Below are 12,555 nucleotides of genomic sequence, written 5' to 3' on the forward strand. Positions count from 1 at the left end.
CTTATTGGCTGTAGCTTGACAGACGATGTGGCACAAATTACCCGGTCATATATGCGCCTCACGTGAAACTATGATCTCGATTTCCGACCGCCATATTTGAAAGGGATACCATAACCTATGTATGACGCAGAGTGATTGAAACAGCGAGCATGCATTATCAGGGCAGTCTTATCCACCTGTGATGCATACCTGCAAGTCTCGAAGCTTGGTAACGTTACCGGGCGATCATTGCCAGTCGTTGTTAATTGACCGGCCATTGTTGCTGGTGTTGGATAATTGCCGATCAGCGGAGTGGATACTCCTTGCGGGGAAACTATACCTGCTGTTGTGTAGTGGTGTAACCTCACTTCATCAAAGTAAACTAATCTTTTCCATTGATGGATTCTCGGCTCGAAATTACTCCCATTGATTTCTTTGTATGAGATTAGGGCTATCAACGCCTATGGAAGCCTGTGAGACAAATCGGGACTACACTTTTTACAAGCCCCATAAGAATCTTCGTTCGTATTGACAGCGTGCTCCCATGTGCGGTGATTGCCACTAATCTAGGTTATCGAAAATGTATGACTGCATTATTAGAGCCTGTGGGAAGTGCATTGAGATCCCGGGACCAAACCCCGCAACTCAATGGTCCCTAAAGAACATGGAAGTGTAGGTCTGATAAGGTACCTGGCCAACACGCTTGGAAAGTTATCGATGGTAATGTCTTTGAACATTGAGCTGCCGAGAGTTTTTGAATTGATGATCTGAATACAACCATACAAGGAAAACTTCTTTGGTGGCTAGCAAGATAGGTCGTCATTTTAAATATAGCTTATCTTGAACACCCATGTCCACTTATCAGCTCCTCGAACTGAGTCACTGATCTCCAATTGAACCACTCTTAGCCCATCAACAATACCGGAGCTGGTAGGTACTACGCTTCCATGCAGACTACCACCTACGACCGTCACTTCGTCGCCTTCAACCCATGGTATCTCGCTCGTCAATGCCAGCGAGCTGTTGACCTGATTCATTACAAAGATGTAGAACGCGTCCATAGTTGTGGTAAATCTCACATCTTTTCCTTCCTGAGGGGTCACAAACCAGCTTGTAGTATTGAAAATTGCCTCGGCATGATCTTTGATCCAACTTCCCGCTTCGCGTAGATGCCGAGCTTCAACGTCAAGAATGCTTCCATTTCCTGTCGGTCCAATATCCAGGAGGTAGTTACCATTCTTGCTCGTGATGTCGACGAGGCTCGTTACGATCGTGCTGGCGTTCATGTAACCTGCCACCGAGGTGGCACGGTTATAACCATAACTGTAGGGATCCACTGCATCGCATAGTAAGTAGAAGACCCCCCAGCAAAGACGACCGCGGCCTGCAAAGAAAAAGAAAAACTCACTACCAGCATTGCTTTCCCACTTCCTCTTCTGTGTAACAGAGAGTGTGCTATACTCCGGCGTGTCAAAATCACCCGGTAGGCCACAACGATTGTTCATCGTGACCTGCCTGTCTTGAGCTATCGCCTCATTATACCATTGCGCAGCGAACTCCGCTGTGAGGTTTGGTCCACCAATGTCGCACCACATAATTTCGCTGCCAAGGGCCGCTAGAGTTTGCATCTCAGGCAGAACTAGATCTCTTAAATAGTCGCTAACGGGTACATGTCCAGTGTATGGAAGTGTCGAGTTCGTAAAGGGGTTAGTAGCACTGTGACCCGGCCAGCGCCCAAAACCGTAAGGCGCATAGTCCGGATGGAACCACTCTGGAAGACTATAGTATGCGGCTCGGTGTAGGTGTGGTTGGTACTTAGCAGCAGCATCAAATAATTCCTTTATGAAATCACGGTGAGGGTACTGCGCGACTGAGGTACGCTGAGACACGTTCCGTGGAAGGTCGAAGAGCGCAAAGCCGTCGTGGTGCTTTGCCACTTGCACAAAGTACGTGACACCCGCATCGTTGAACAGATCTACCCAATCTTTCGCATTATAAGCTGTGGCGGAGAACTCCTCGATAAGATCGTCGTAGGTGAAGTTTGCGCCGTATGTTGCGAGATGATACTCATACGTTTGGTCTGAAGTCTCAGACCCGGCAATCATATTCCACCAATACCTATATGAGTTAGCTTGTTGGTCAATTGATCAGAAATCGATCGCATATGCCCACCACTCTGCATACGTCTCATTGACCCCAGAGTTGCCCTGACAATTATTGTTTGAGTATTTATAACTAAAGAGTTGCGTTCATTCAACGTGGTGGCTTACCCAGGCTGGAATAGAGTAAAGACCCCAATGGATGAAAATGCCAAATTTGGCGTTGTTGAACCATTCAGGGCTTTCGTGTGTGTATATTGACTCATACGTGGCTTCGTATGCCCCAATGCCGAAAGTGGCCTCAAAGGTATGGCTCAAATCAACCGTCTTAGAATTCAGACGCGCTGTCGCAGTACCTGTTGTACCTTTCTCGACACCATTTTTGTTTGCCACCTCTACTTGGACAGTGACTTGATCTCCTGGCCGAAGGCGTTTGATAGTTGCAGGTCTCACGGTTTCCACACCGTCAGACTCGATGCCAACCACAACAGGGTCATTTGCCAGAACCCATTTGTGCCCGTCTATATTCCTGACTGTGACTTCGAATATTTGCGTCGCTGCACAATCTGCGTACTTCTTGGTAGATCTCGCATATTGCACTGCGAGCTGTGGTGCCTGTGCCGTCTCACTTGATGATGCTGGCGACAAGGTCATGGAGAAGATGTGCAATCTGCTAGATGAGCTAGAATTCGGCATTAGCAATGCCGTCAGATTCTTACTAGAGTCCAGCCACGATGTGGTCTGGAAAATGTTAGATCTGTTGAAGTTTATCGATTCATTGGTATAATAGAAAGGCATAACGATGTCTCCACCAGATGGGTATGCCCATAACCACCAAGGTGGGACTGTTATCTCTGCAATCGTTTCAGTGCCATCGGCATATGTCGCTTTGATATTTCCGCCTGTCGTCGAAGTTTCTGCTGAAGCAAGAATATGTACACTAAAGTACCTCGCAGGTGTTATTTCAAGTAATTGACTTTGGGCAACAAAATTGTCGTTGCCGTCATTCTGTAAACTTTGTAGTTCATAATGAACTCCTCCATAGGTCAAGTTTGTGCCAGGATGATGTTGTGCTGGGAAGCTGTCTTAAACGTTTTAGTTCATGATGCCCATGTCAATTTACTGGAGATTTCGTACTTTGGTTACCGTCAAAATCAGCATCCCCCGGCATCCAGCCAAAAGCTTTGTTGTCACAAATACTCGCTATATCTAAGGGTTGGGTGCCGATTGTTGTATACTGGACTGCTGTATATAAAGGATTGAGGACCTGTGCCCAGCTGGTTGCCGCGACGGCAATAACACAACAGAACGTAAATTGCATTCTGGCTATCGGCTTGGCAGGCCACAACTACAATATGGATTTCATCGATCGACGACTGGATCGGTCCCTGAGTTGTTGTGATGTTGTCTGCTTGTTGCATGAGTAGTGTTGCAGGCTGTTATTTGCAGAACTGTTCATACAATGAATGCAGCACCCATAATTCTTTCGCGTCAAATCAAACCGACGGCGGCCCGGCTGTATGGGCTTGCTTACAGCGCTAACCTAACTGTAACCTTGGCATCAAGGTACCCAATAACCTGATTGGAGTGCGCTAACCTAGCGAAAGTGACGCCTCTTACTGAGATAGAATGCTGGTAGAAAATGGCCAATGTTATCTCGCCCCGTCTTGTAATGATCTCTATATCTGAGAGACGTTGTAACGTGATATTGATACAGAGGGACAAGCAACAAAAATGCGTATCAGCCTCTTATCAGCTCCGCCCAAGACTCTAGGTTGCCGTCTCCAGTCATGATACCACTTGAGCTGATCATACCCTGCTAACCTCTGTACTGAATCCAGCAATGACGACGTTCTCTCTCTACCTCTCTCCGCACTTGTCACTTGTCGGAGCGGCCTGCATTTACTCCAAGACACTGCAGGAACTAACATGCAAACTATTCTTCCAATGCGACGCTTTTACCTTGTAGAGGTTTACCCCGCCCTGATTTGAGCCTTCACGATGTAGCAGCTCTGCAGTTATGTCACTAGCTGTACTTTACCGTGGCGATTTTCCTTCGAGCGTGAATATGGCATGCCTGGCATGAAGGGCTTGGTACTCTTGGAAGTCACAGCTTACGTTGAATGCTACGATGCCAGACTGACTTACCATCTCGGCGCGCCTTTGATGTAACGAATGATTCGGAGCTTAATCTCGAGCCCACTTTGGTGTTGGCGATCGCTGGACGGCTATTAGTGGAATTGACAGAGCAGTCTATGTGAAGTCACATTTGCTGCGCTTTGAACTCATTGACCAAGTATTACTGTCTCGTATCCAGGATGCAAGATTGAACAAACTAAGTGTGTTCTTTCATAGCCAGCCGAGTGATATATGCCCACACTAATGACTCTCGAAGTCATGTCCACGTCCGTCACTTGAGCGTATCCCTGGCAATGATCATGATCGTATACAAAGCTTTGCTTGTCTTGGTGGCAGGTGTCACAAACGCACAGGTGCAGTCAACAATTAGTTCTAGTCTTTCGCCAACAACAACAGCCGCGGCACCGGCTTTCACGTACGACCGTGAGAATTTCCTGCTCCATGGCGAACCTTACAAAATCATCGGTGGGCAGATTGACCCGCAACGCATTCCTTACCAATACTGGAGAGATAGATTGTCCAAAGTCAGAGCCATGGGTGTTAACACCATCTTCTCTTATGTCTTCTGGAACAACCTAGAGCCTACGCAGGGCAGCTGGCTTTCGGATGATCCGCAAAACGACATAGCAAGCTATTTCAGTATCGCGCAAGAAGAAGGCTTGAATGTCGTATTACGCCCAGGCCCGTACATATGCGGTGAACATGAATGGGGAGGCTTCCCAGCTTGGTTGAGTGAGATACCAGAGATGGTTGTGCGTACCAACAACACACCGTTCCTAGAGGAGACCAAGAGGTACATTGTGAACCTTGCGGAGAGGTCTGGTTTAGCTGAGCTCCAAGCTTCTCGTGGCGGTCCCATTCTCATGGTCCAAGTTGAGAATGAGTATGGCTCATTCGATGAAAACCACAACTATACTGCTGCTCTGCGGGATATTCTCCGGGAGAGTTTCGAAGTGCCTCTCTATACCAATGATGGTGGCGTCGACTGGACACTTGAAGGTGGCGAGATACCCGGTGTTCTTGCCGAGGTTGATGGAGGGTCTTGGGCTTTACCGGCACGAGATCTATACATCACTAATCCGACAGAACTCGGCCCATTACTGGATGGAGGTGAGTCTTGCAGATATCCTTGTGGTTGAGTATGGCCCGCTGATGCGATTTTGTTGAAGAGTATTACACATGGGCTCCAGACCAATGGGGCTCCTTCAATCCCCACAACACGACGGTTGACAACAACGAAACTGTCTCCGGATTCGTAAGCGACATTGCTTACCATTTGAACAACTATTCTGCATCAATCAGCTTTTATAGTAAGAAATTTTCGATTTATTTGGTACCATTCTCAGCATGTACATAGAGCGTGAATTGCAGATGACAAGCGATTGAGCTCTTTGTGATTGCTTCGTAACACTCTCAAACACCCCACAACTCATCTCAAGACGCAATTACTGACGCGGAATGTGAAGTGGTACATGGGGGTACCAACTTTGGCTTTCAGAATGGCGCTATGTGGCAGAATCGGACAACGGTTTTCACTTCATCGTACGACTATGGCTCCCCAATAGACGAGACCGGACGCACAACCGACTTATACTTCAAGATGCGTGAGGCTATTTTACCATTTGTGCCAAATGGTAGTGTTCCAGAGCCGCCAGAAAATCTGCCAAGAACATCGATTCCAGAGTTCGAGTTGTGCTCGAGCACTAGCTTATTCGACATCCGTGGAGAGAAGGTTAGTTCGGCTTTTCCTCTCACCATGGAAGCACTTGGGCAGTCGTACGGATTTACCCTCTATGAGCATATCGTAACCTCAAGCATCGAAGGTTTCGTCCAAGCTGGTGACAGACCGCGAGATCGTTTACTAGTCTATGTGAATGAAAAAGTAATCGGAGTGATGGACAGCCAATACCAGCATCCACTGAATGTCAGCGTCTCACTGGAGCCCGGCGATAAGCTCCAGCTACTTGTCGAGAACCTCGGGCGTGTTGACTACTATTCAAGAGGCAATCCCTATAGAAACTATGTCCAGGACCCATGGAAAGGAGTCAAAGGAAACGTATCTATTGGAGACCAAGTAATATTGGCGGGTTGGGACATGTATTCTCTGCAACTCGATTCCTTACCATCTTTTGGATGCAGCGGATCAGAATACCCAGTTGAGCCCGTATCAGATTCGCCAGTCTTTTACTATGGTTCGTTCGTTGGACCGTCCATTTCCCACAATTCGACAATGACGCTCGACACTTTCATCACAGTGCCACACGGAATCAAAGGAAACGTGTGGGTCAACGGGTTTCACCTCGGTCGGTACTGGCTTGTAGGACCGCAACAGTCTCTGTATCTGCCGGGCTCGGTAGTCAAATCCGAGGAACAGAACGAGGTGGTCGTGTTGGAGTTAGAGCCATGGCAGATGAACTCAACCTCGATGGTTGCATATGGTGCATCGGAGAGATTCTGGGGCAACAGCCCTGATCCGGACTGCTTAGTTTGTGTTTAATAAGGCAGTACACCTTGGTGTTATTTCACCCTTCTCAATTTATTGGATACTACTACATCCAGACCCCTACCCTTTATACTCCCTGTTTAAAGCATCACGATATCTACCGCGATGTAGTTATCAATGGCTGGCTACGCATAGTATCTTATAAACTCAAGCATTAGACATAAGGAAACCCAGAAAATATACTGGGTTAGGAGCAATCATGTGTTGACAGAAGTGATCCGGCACTCGCTGATGACCAAGATACAGATACTGGTTGACATTGATCATCAGCTTCGGACGAGGTCGCATAGCACTGCAAACAAGATGTTCTAATAAGACTGTATATATATATCTAGATATACAGACCGTGAAAAAATCGAGCACCTACGAAGGACTTCCTCTATATCTGAAACAGAGGGACAGAAAAAGAGAACATCATTGCATGAAACAAAGACAGAACATAATGGAAACAAACTGCGTCCAGTTGGATTCTGCCATTGCCAAGTAGCAAAAGCCAGAGTATTCATCCTCGACGGCCACTCGGAGAATCGCACGATCGTCTCTGTCAAATTGGTCTCATTCAGATATGTCGAGCTCCTTAGCTTTCATTGGCTACGACCTGTATCACACCATGTACCAGAGCGATTCGAAATAAACATTGGCCTTCTTATATTTTACATTTTATTTTTATATCTAGCTTATTCAAGTGAAATTTGTATTGGGCCCAAATTGACGTATACCTACTGGCCGACTTGAAAGGGAAGAGACTCATACATGACCGAATGACAACGACTCGGCAACAGCATATCGGATGTGCATAAAGCATGACACGTACTTGAGGGCTCAATCTGGTTAACGCTAGAGACTTAGTATAATGCGTTTGGGCTGCACAGGGACGATATCCAGCTCCCGGCAAATGCTCAAGCAGATCCGAAAGATACATGGTCGAATTATTCGGTGAATGATGTAGGGACGTAGCTTCTGCATGACTGATATTGCAGTGGATTCAAGGGTTGACGGTCATTCGTTTGCCAGTTGTTTGCTGACTATGTCGTACTTCTCCTTGCGCCATGTCGTTGAGCCCAAACTTAACAGGCGGGATTGACTATAGCATTGGCGGGCAACCTACAGGAGTCTCAATTCGCAAGGATACCATCCCTAGATACCTGAAAAGATTCGGGAGCATGATTGCAATAATACTTTACAGAAAAACTACGATAATAGGTCCATTGCGTTTGCAAGGCAACTGGATGTGGATCGTGGCACAAAAAAAGACTATCTCTAAAAAGGACTGAACCATGCTTCAAGTATAAAAGACGTCCGTACCCGTGTCACACGGTGCACTTAAACTTTTTAACAATTCATTTTAATAAACTATTCTGATAATCGCAATAATGAGCTTTGAACAAGGGAAGCCTTTGACCCTTTGGAGGGACATTGATCCCAATCCGCGCCCATTGAAGAGCCCACCACGCAGCAATGCAAAGCATGTGCCCGTTATAGGAGGCGGCATCACTGCTCTTGTGACAGCCTGGGTGCTGCTCGATCACGGCTACCGTATCACCTTGGTGGCGAAAAGCTGGTTCAGCAAAACAGAACGTCTGACATCTCAGATTGCTGGTGCTTTAGTATGCAAATTCCGGAACTATTTTCTACCCTTTCAGCATGTTTAAAGAGTGTATATTACTTTTAGAAGGCATTAAGCTATGTATGGCTGTTTCAAAACACTCTGGAAGACTCTCTAGCCTATTGTGAAGAATTAATTACTGACCCCAAATGTTGTAGTGGGAGTACCCTCCTCCTGTTTGTGGAAATCGTGAGTCGGGCCACTTCTCCTCAATGCCTTTGAAATTATTAGCCATCTGCTAAGGTACCTCTCAGACTCCAATGACTCGAACAACATATCACGTTTCAAAAACTGGTCAATGGTTGGCTACTATATCTTCAAGGGACTCGCTGCCGAGACAAGCTTTGCTACTTCCTGTGGAATTAAAACGGTTTCTTCAACATTCTTTTCCCGGTCACGCATTGAAGATATTCCTGATAAGTACCAAAAGATGATTGAGATCCAGGCCAGTGGGGTGCAAGGCTTTCGGCGGGACGACAAAATTTTACAAGAGCGCGGTATTGATGCAAGCGCAGGTGTAGTCGACACTTTTGAGCTTTTAGCACCAATCATCGATACCGACAAGGCTCTAGAGCATATCATGCATCTAGTCAGAAGCAAGGGCGCTCGATCTGTCACTGAATCAATCGAACAAGATCTCAACGACATTGAGGAATCTCTCCTCGCCCGTTTTCCCGCACACGTTGTCGTCAATGCCACGGGCCTCGACAGTAAGGTCGTCGCCGGCGACACTACTGTGTCCCCGATTCGAGGGGCACTGTTGCGCTTCGTGAACGATTGGGTGGGCTACCCAAAGGTAGACCGGGCGCTGACGGCACCATCCCCAGATCTTAACAAAGATCAGTTCATCTTCCTCGTGCCTCGAAATGACGACACCCTCGTGATGGGAGGAGTCAGTCAGTCTCACCAGTGGGACCTGAATTTGACACCTCAGTCGCCCGAAGTCGTACAGATGCGGGAAATGTGCGAATTGTCCATGCCAGCATTGAAGAATGGCTGCCTCGTGGAAGAGTATCCCTTAGCGCAAGGCTTGAGACCTTTCCGGGAGCAAGACACAAGAGTGGAGAGAGACACACGCAGGAAGTGCAGTCGAATCATTCATTCTTACGCTCAGGGTGGTTCGGGTTGGAGCTGGTCTTTCGGTTGTGCACAAGAGGTCCTAGATCTGTTTGAGATTGTCATTAGAGAGACTCACAGTTCCGCACTTGACTGCGAAAGGTGTGCTGCACCTGCGCCTTAGATTTTGCTCGGAGCCGCGACGGAAATACCTGTTCTATGAGATGGCTTAAGTGATTAGCTAAAAGGCTTGGTTGCGCGACCATATGTTACTAATATTAGTAATAATTGCGAAGATGCCAAACACATACGACCACAGCTCTTAGAGAACTCGGCATCCCGTCCGCTCTGCCCTAGATAAACTGAGAAGCGCTGGATTAGTACTCAGGTGGGTGACCACTGGGGAATCCCCGGTGTTGTATGTTTTGGTCTTTTCTGAACTTCGTATTCTTTTTTCTCTTCCCGAGGATTTGTTTGTTTCTACGTTGCTACAGCACGAAACCATCACATACGACCATAGCTCCTAGAAAACTCGGCATCCCGTCCGCTCTGCCCTAGATAAACTGGGAAGCGCTGGATTAGTACTCAGGTGGGTGACCACTGGGGAATCCCCGGTGTTGTATGTTTTTGCCCTTTTGTATGATTCTGTCTACACTCGTAGATAGCATCTCACTTACATTGACTCTCAGACCTTCACTTCGCTGCCGTACCATGAAGCCAAATTAGTCAATTCCAACCCGGGAATGCTGCGCATCAAGTTACACTGCTCAACTTTCCAACAATGAATATGAGTTCCAAGCCTACCTAGTACGTAAACTGAGATAGATTTCTCCGTTTCAATTGATACAAGGGTGCTATTCGAACTACACCATTTCTAAAATTGCTTGTCAACTGGAGCAAAGAATATGTAAGGAGTTGACGCAGCAACTTTCCAAATTGTTGGAATCGAGAACCCTGATGCGAACTGCACAGCGTTATAACTTACTTATGCCAGTCCAGTCTCTTATGACTCCGAATTATTCGATCCAATCCTAGGAGGATTTTAATTTTATGCCCATATCAAGCATACTTCGATGTGTATCATGAGACGGCTCCAGATACTTCAAGGCACTGCCAATCAGCGCGCTATGCATCCTTCCAACTCTAGCGGGCCGGTGCGCTGCTGATTGCTTGAAGTTGACACCCAATGACAAGGTTGAAAGCCTAGCGCCCATAGCAGTGGTGCATTGGTTTCACCTGTGGACCTCTCCCGCCAAGTCTGGGTCCCAATAGCTCGATTTGCTGGCGCCTTGTGGCTAGCTGAGGTGTGGGGTCGCAGGCAGCTGAAAAGTTTACAATATAATTTCAATATCAGACATCTGCATAAGTCGCGGCTGTGTATTCTTCATTTCTTCTATCCAGACTGGAAGTGGACATCTAACTATTAACATACTGGCTTGAATTCGGAATGTCTGGAGTAAGAATGTCGCCAAGAACTAGTTTGAGCGCTGTCGTAGCTCTTGCAACATTGACTCTGCCTACACAGTCATGGCATCTTGAGGTTCACAACCAGATCGGATTCATGGCCGATGCCATCATTAGTCCAGCAACGCGAGTCATGGTTTCCCAGATACTAGAGCCAGAGTATCAGGGGTCACTAGGACGAGCAGGAGCCTGGGCTGATACAGTACGGAAAGCCCCCCACCCGTATAGTTACTCCTGGCACTACATCAGCGCTAAGGACGACCCGCCCAACGACTGCGGTCTATACTACCACCGCGACTGCCAACAAGGCGGTTGCGTAGTGCAGCAAATCTCCAACCAGACCAACATTCTCGAGACTTGTCTGGTGGCCGTTCGTGATCAAAAGATGGCCGGTTTTCCTGGGGAGACAGTCTGCTCTGAGGCGTTGAAATGGATCACCCATTTCGCTGGAGACGTGGCACAACCCTTGCACACATCGGAGAGATCTTACGGTGGTAATTCCGTAAAGGTCAAATTCAATGGGACAGACACGAACCTCCATCAGGTCTGGGATCGCGAGATTCTGTACGCGCTTGCGCCTCTCCCAGATGGTCCATCTGCGGTGGCACTGCACCCGTTCTTCGCGGGCCTCGTGTCAAGGATTCAGACTGACTCATTCCGCTCCCCACGTTCGACCTGGTCCATGTGTGACTTTGATGCAAGGAGGGGAACATACTGTGCCGAGCAATGGGCGAAAGACTCAAATTCCATCGTCTGCGATTATGCATATGGGCGTCTTGTCAATGGCAGTGATCTTCTCACAGGAGAGGATAAGTATGCGCAAGGTGCGTTCCACCTCGTCGAGCAACAGATTGCCAAAGCCAGTTTCAGATTAGCTGCTTGGCTGGATGCATTGGTAGATCGAGTATTGCAGGTAGACGGAGAGTCCCGAAAGGAAGGCAAAATGAGGTTGAGGATCCAAGATGATACGGCACATGAATACCAGCCAAAAAAGTTCCAGCACATTCAAAGTTTTCCTTCTGAGATAGAACTCTGATACGTGCGAACCGCATTATGATTAGGACACGGACTGGCTTCGTAGAATATAGTGAATGTAAACAAGGTAGATTCAATGTCTACTTTACAAAAAATAAAATAAGAGAATTGCTCAACTGAATTATGGTCAGCATGAAAAGATTGGAAATGAGCATAGTTTCGTCTGCATCTGTTGGCGACAGTGACGATGTCGTCTTCAGCTCCGCTGCGTGGCCTCGGACATAATGGGTGTCCAATTGGGACATTCCTGCTCATAGCCATTGCACCTGAGCAACTGATGCCATGCCGCGCGACCGTGATGATATCAGTCTTTTTGTACAGGCTCATCATGATTACTTCAGGTTGTTCACATTACCAAACTTTTGTTCAGACATGACCACTAGTCCTGAATTTTAAAGCTGTGATACAACACAGCAGAATTATTCTGCTAATGAAAGTAGAACCTAAGGAAAGTCAAGACCATGGACGTATGATAGCAAGTAGGGATTCGGTTTCATGATCGCATACTTCGTTAGGTTCATGTGAGTCTTTAGGGAGAGCGCAACGCGATTAAACCAATTCAGACGCGATAATTCTATTATGCAGTGTGATTAGTTTCTAGCAGTATTAATTGACTGATCGGATCTCAAAGTCCAAATCCCAATTCACGAGCTACACAAACACAGCGCAATGAA

General features: G+C 47.2%; 4 protein-coding genes across 4 annotated transcripts; 3 read left to right on the forward strand and 1 right to left on the reverse strand.

Annotated features, from left to right (window-relative positions):
• Window positions 1–381: 381 nt before the first annotated feature.
• On the reverse strand, window positions 382–3,773 carry BKA67DRAFT_581708 (glycoside hydrolase superfamily). The gene is made up of 5 exons (XM_046103938.1): window positions 3,216–3,773; window positions 2,250–3,163; window positions 2,152–2,186; window positions 1,388–2,097; window positions 382–1,315 (listed from the first exon to the last, which is right to left on the reverse strand). The coding sequence occupies exons 1-5, from the start codon at window positions 3,397–3,399 to the stop codon at window positions 804–806; spliced, it is 2,355 nt and encodes a 784-aa protein (XP_045953636.1). The 5' UTR covers window positions 3,400–3,773; the 3' UTR covers window positions 382–803.
• A 737-nt stretch (window positions 3,774–4,510) lies between these two features.
• Window positions 4,511–6,714, forward strand: BKA67DRAFT_540576 (putative beta-calactosidase; the record flags this gene model as incomplete). The annotated part of the gene is made up of 3 exons (XM_046100796.1): window positions 4,511–5,327; window positions 5,387–5,527; window positions 5,684–6,714. 3 exons carry the CDS (start codon window positions 4,511–4,513, stop codon window positions 6,712–6,714), a joined length of 1,989 nt encoding a protein of 662 aa, XP_045953637.1.
• Window positions 6,715–8,093: 1,379 nt separating this feature from the next.
• Window positions 8,094–9,603, forward strand: BKA67DRAFT_639155 (FAD dependent oxidoreductase; the record flags this gene model as incomplete). The annotated part of the gene is made up of 3 exons (XM_046105726.1): window positions 8,094–8,327; window positions 8,485–8,515; window positions 8,581–9,603. The coding sequence occupies 3 exons, from the start codon at window positions 8,094–8,096 to the stop codon at window positions 9,564–9,566; spliced, it is 1,251 nt and encodes a 416-aa protein (XP_045953638.1). The 3' UTR covers window positions 9,567–9,603.
• A 1,110-nt stretch (window positions 9,604–10,713) lies between these two features.
• BKA67DRAFT_581716 (S1/P1 nuclease-domain-containing protein) lies at window positions 10,714–11,985 on the forward strand. Its single transcript, XM_046103939.1, has one exon. The coding sequence runs from the start codon at window positions 10,830–10,832 to the stop codon at window positions 11,880–11,882; it is 1,053 nt and encodes a 350-aa protein (XP_045953639.1). The 5' UTR covers window positions 10,714–10,829; the 3' UTR covers window positions 11,883–11,985.
• The last annotated feature ends 570 nt before the right edge of the window (window positions 11,986–12,555 follow it).

Source organism: Truncatella angustata, assembly GCF_020726525.1.
Source record: "Truncatella angustata strain MPI-SDFR-AT-0073 chromosome Unknown BKA67scaffold_9, whole genome shotgun sequence".
NCBI classification, from domain to species: Eukaryota; Fungi; Ascomycota; class Sordariomycetes; order Amphisphaeriales; family Sporocadaceae; genus Truncatella; species Truncatella angustata.

What these genes read in the sequence shown, in the direction of transcription:
- BKA67DRAFT_581716 (XM_046103939.1), top strand. Translation starts at nt 10,830, where the DNA reads ATGTCTGGAGTAAGAATGTCGCCAAGAACTAGTTTGAGCGCTGTCGTA.
- BKA67DRAFT_581708 (XM_046103938.1), bottom strand. Translation starts at nt 3,399, where the DNA reads ATGCAATTTACGTTCTGTTGTGTTATTGCCGTCGCGGCAACCAGCTGG. An exon ending in AATGAGACGTATGCAGAGTG is followed by an intron (nt 2,098 to 2,151) that starts GTGGGCATATGC and finishes TAACTCATATAG; the next exon opens with GTATTGGTGGAATATGATTG. An exon ending in GTGGGAAAGCAATGCTGGTA is followed by an intron (nt 1,316 to 1,387) that starts GTGAGTTTTTCT and finishes TATGCGATGCAG; the next exon opens with TGGATCCCTACAGTTATGGT.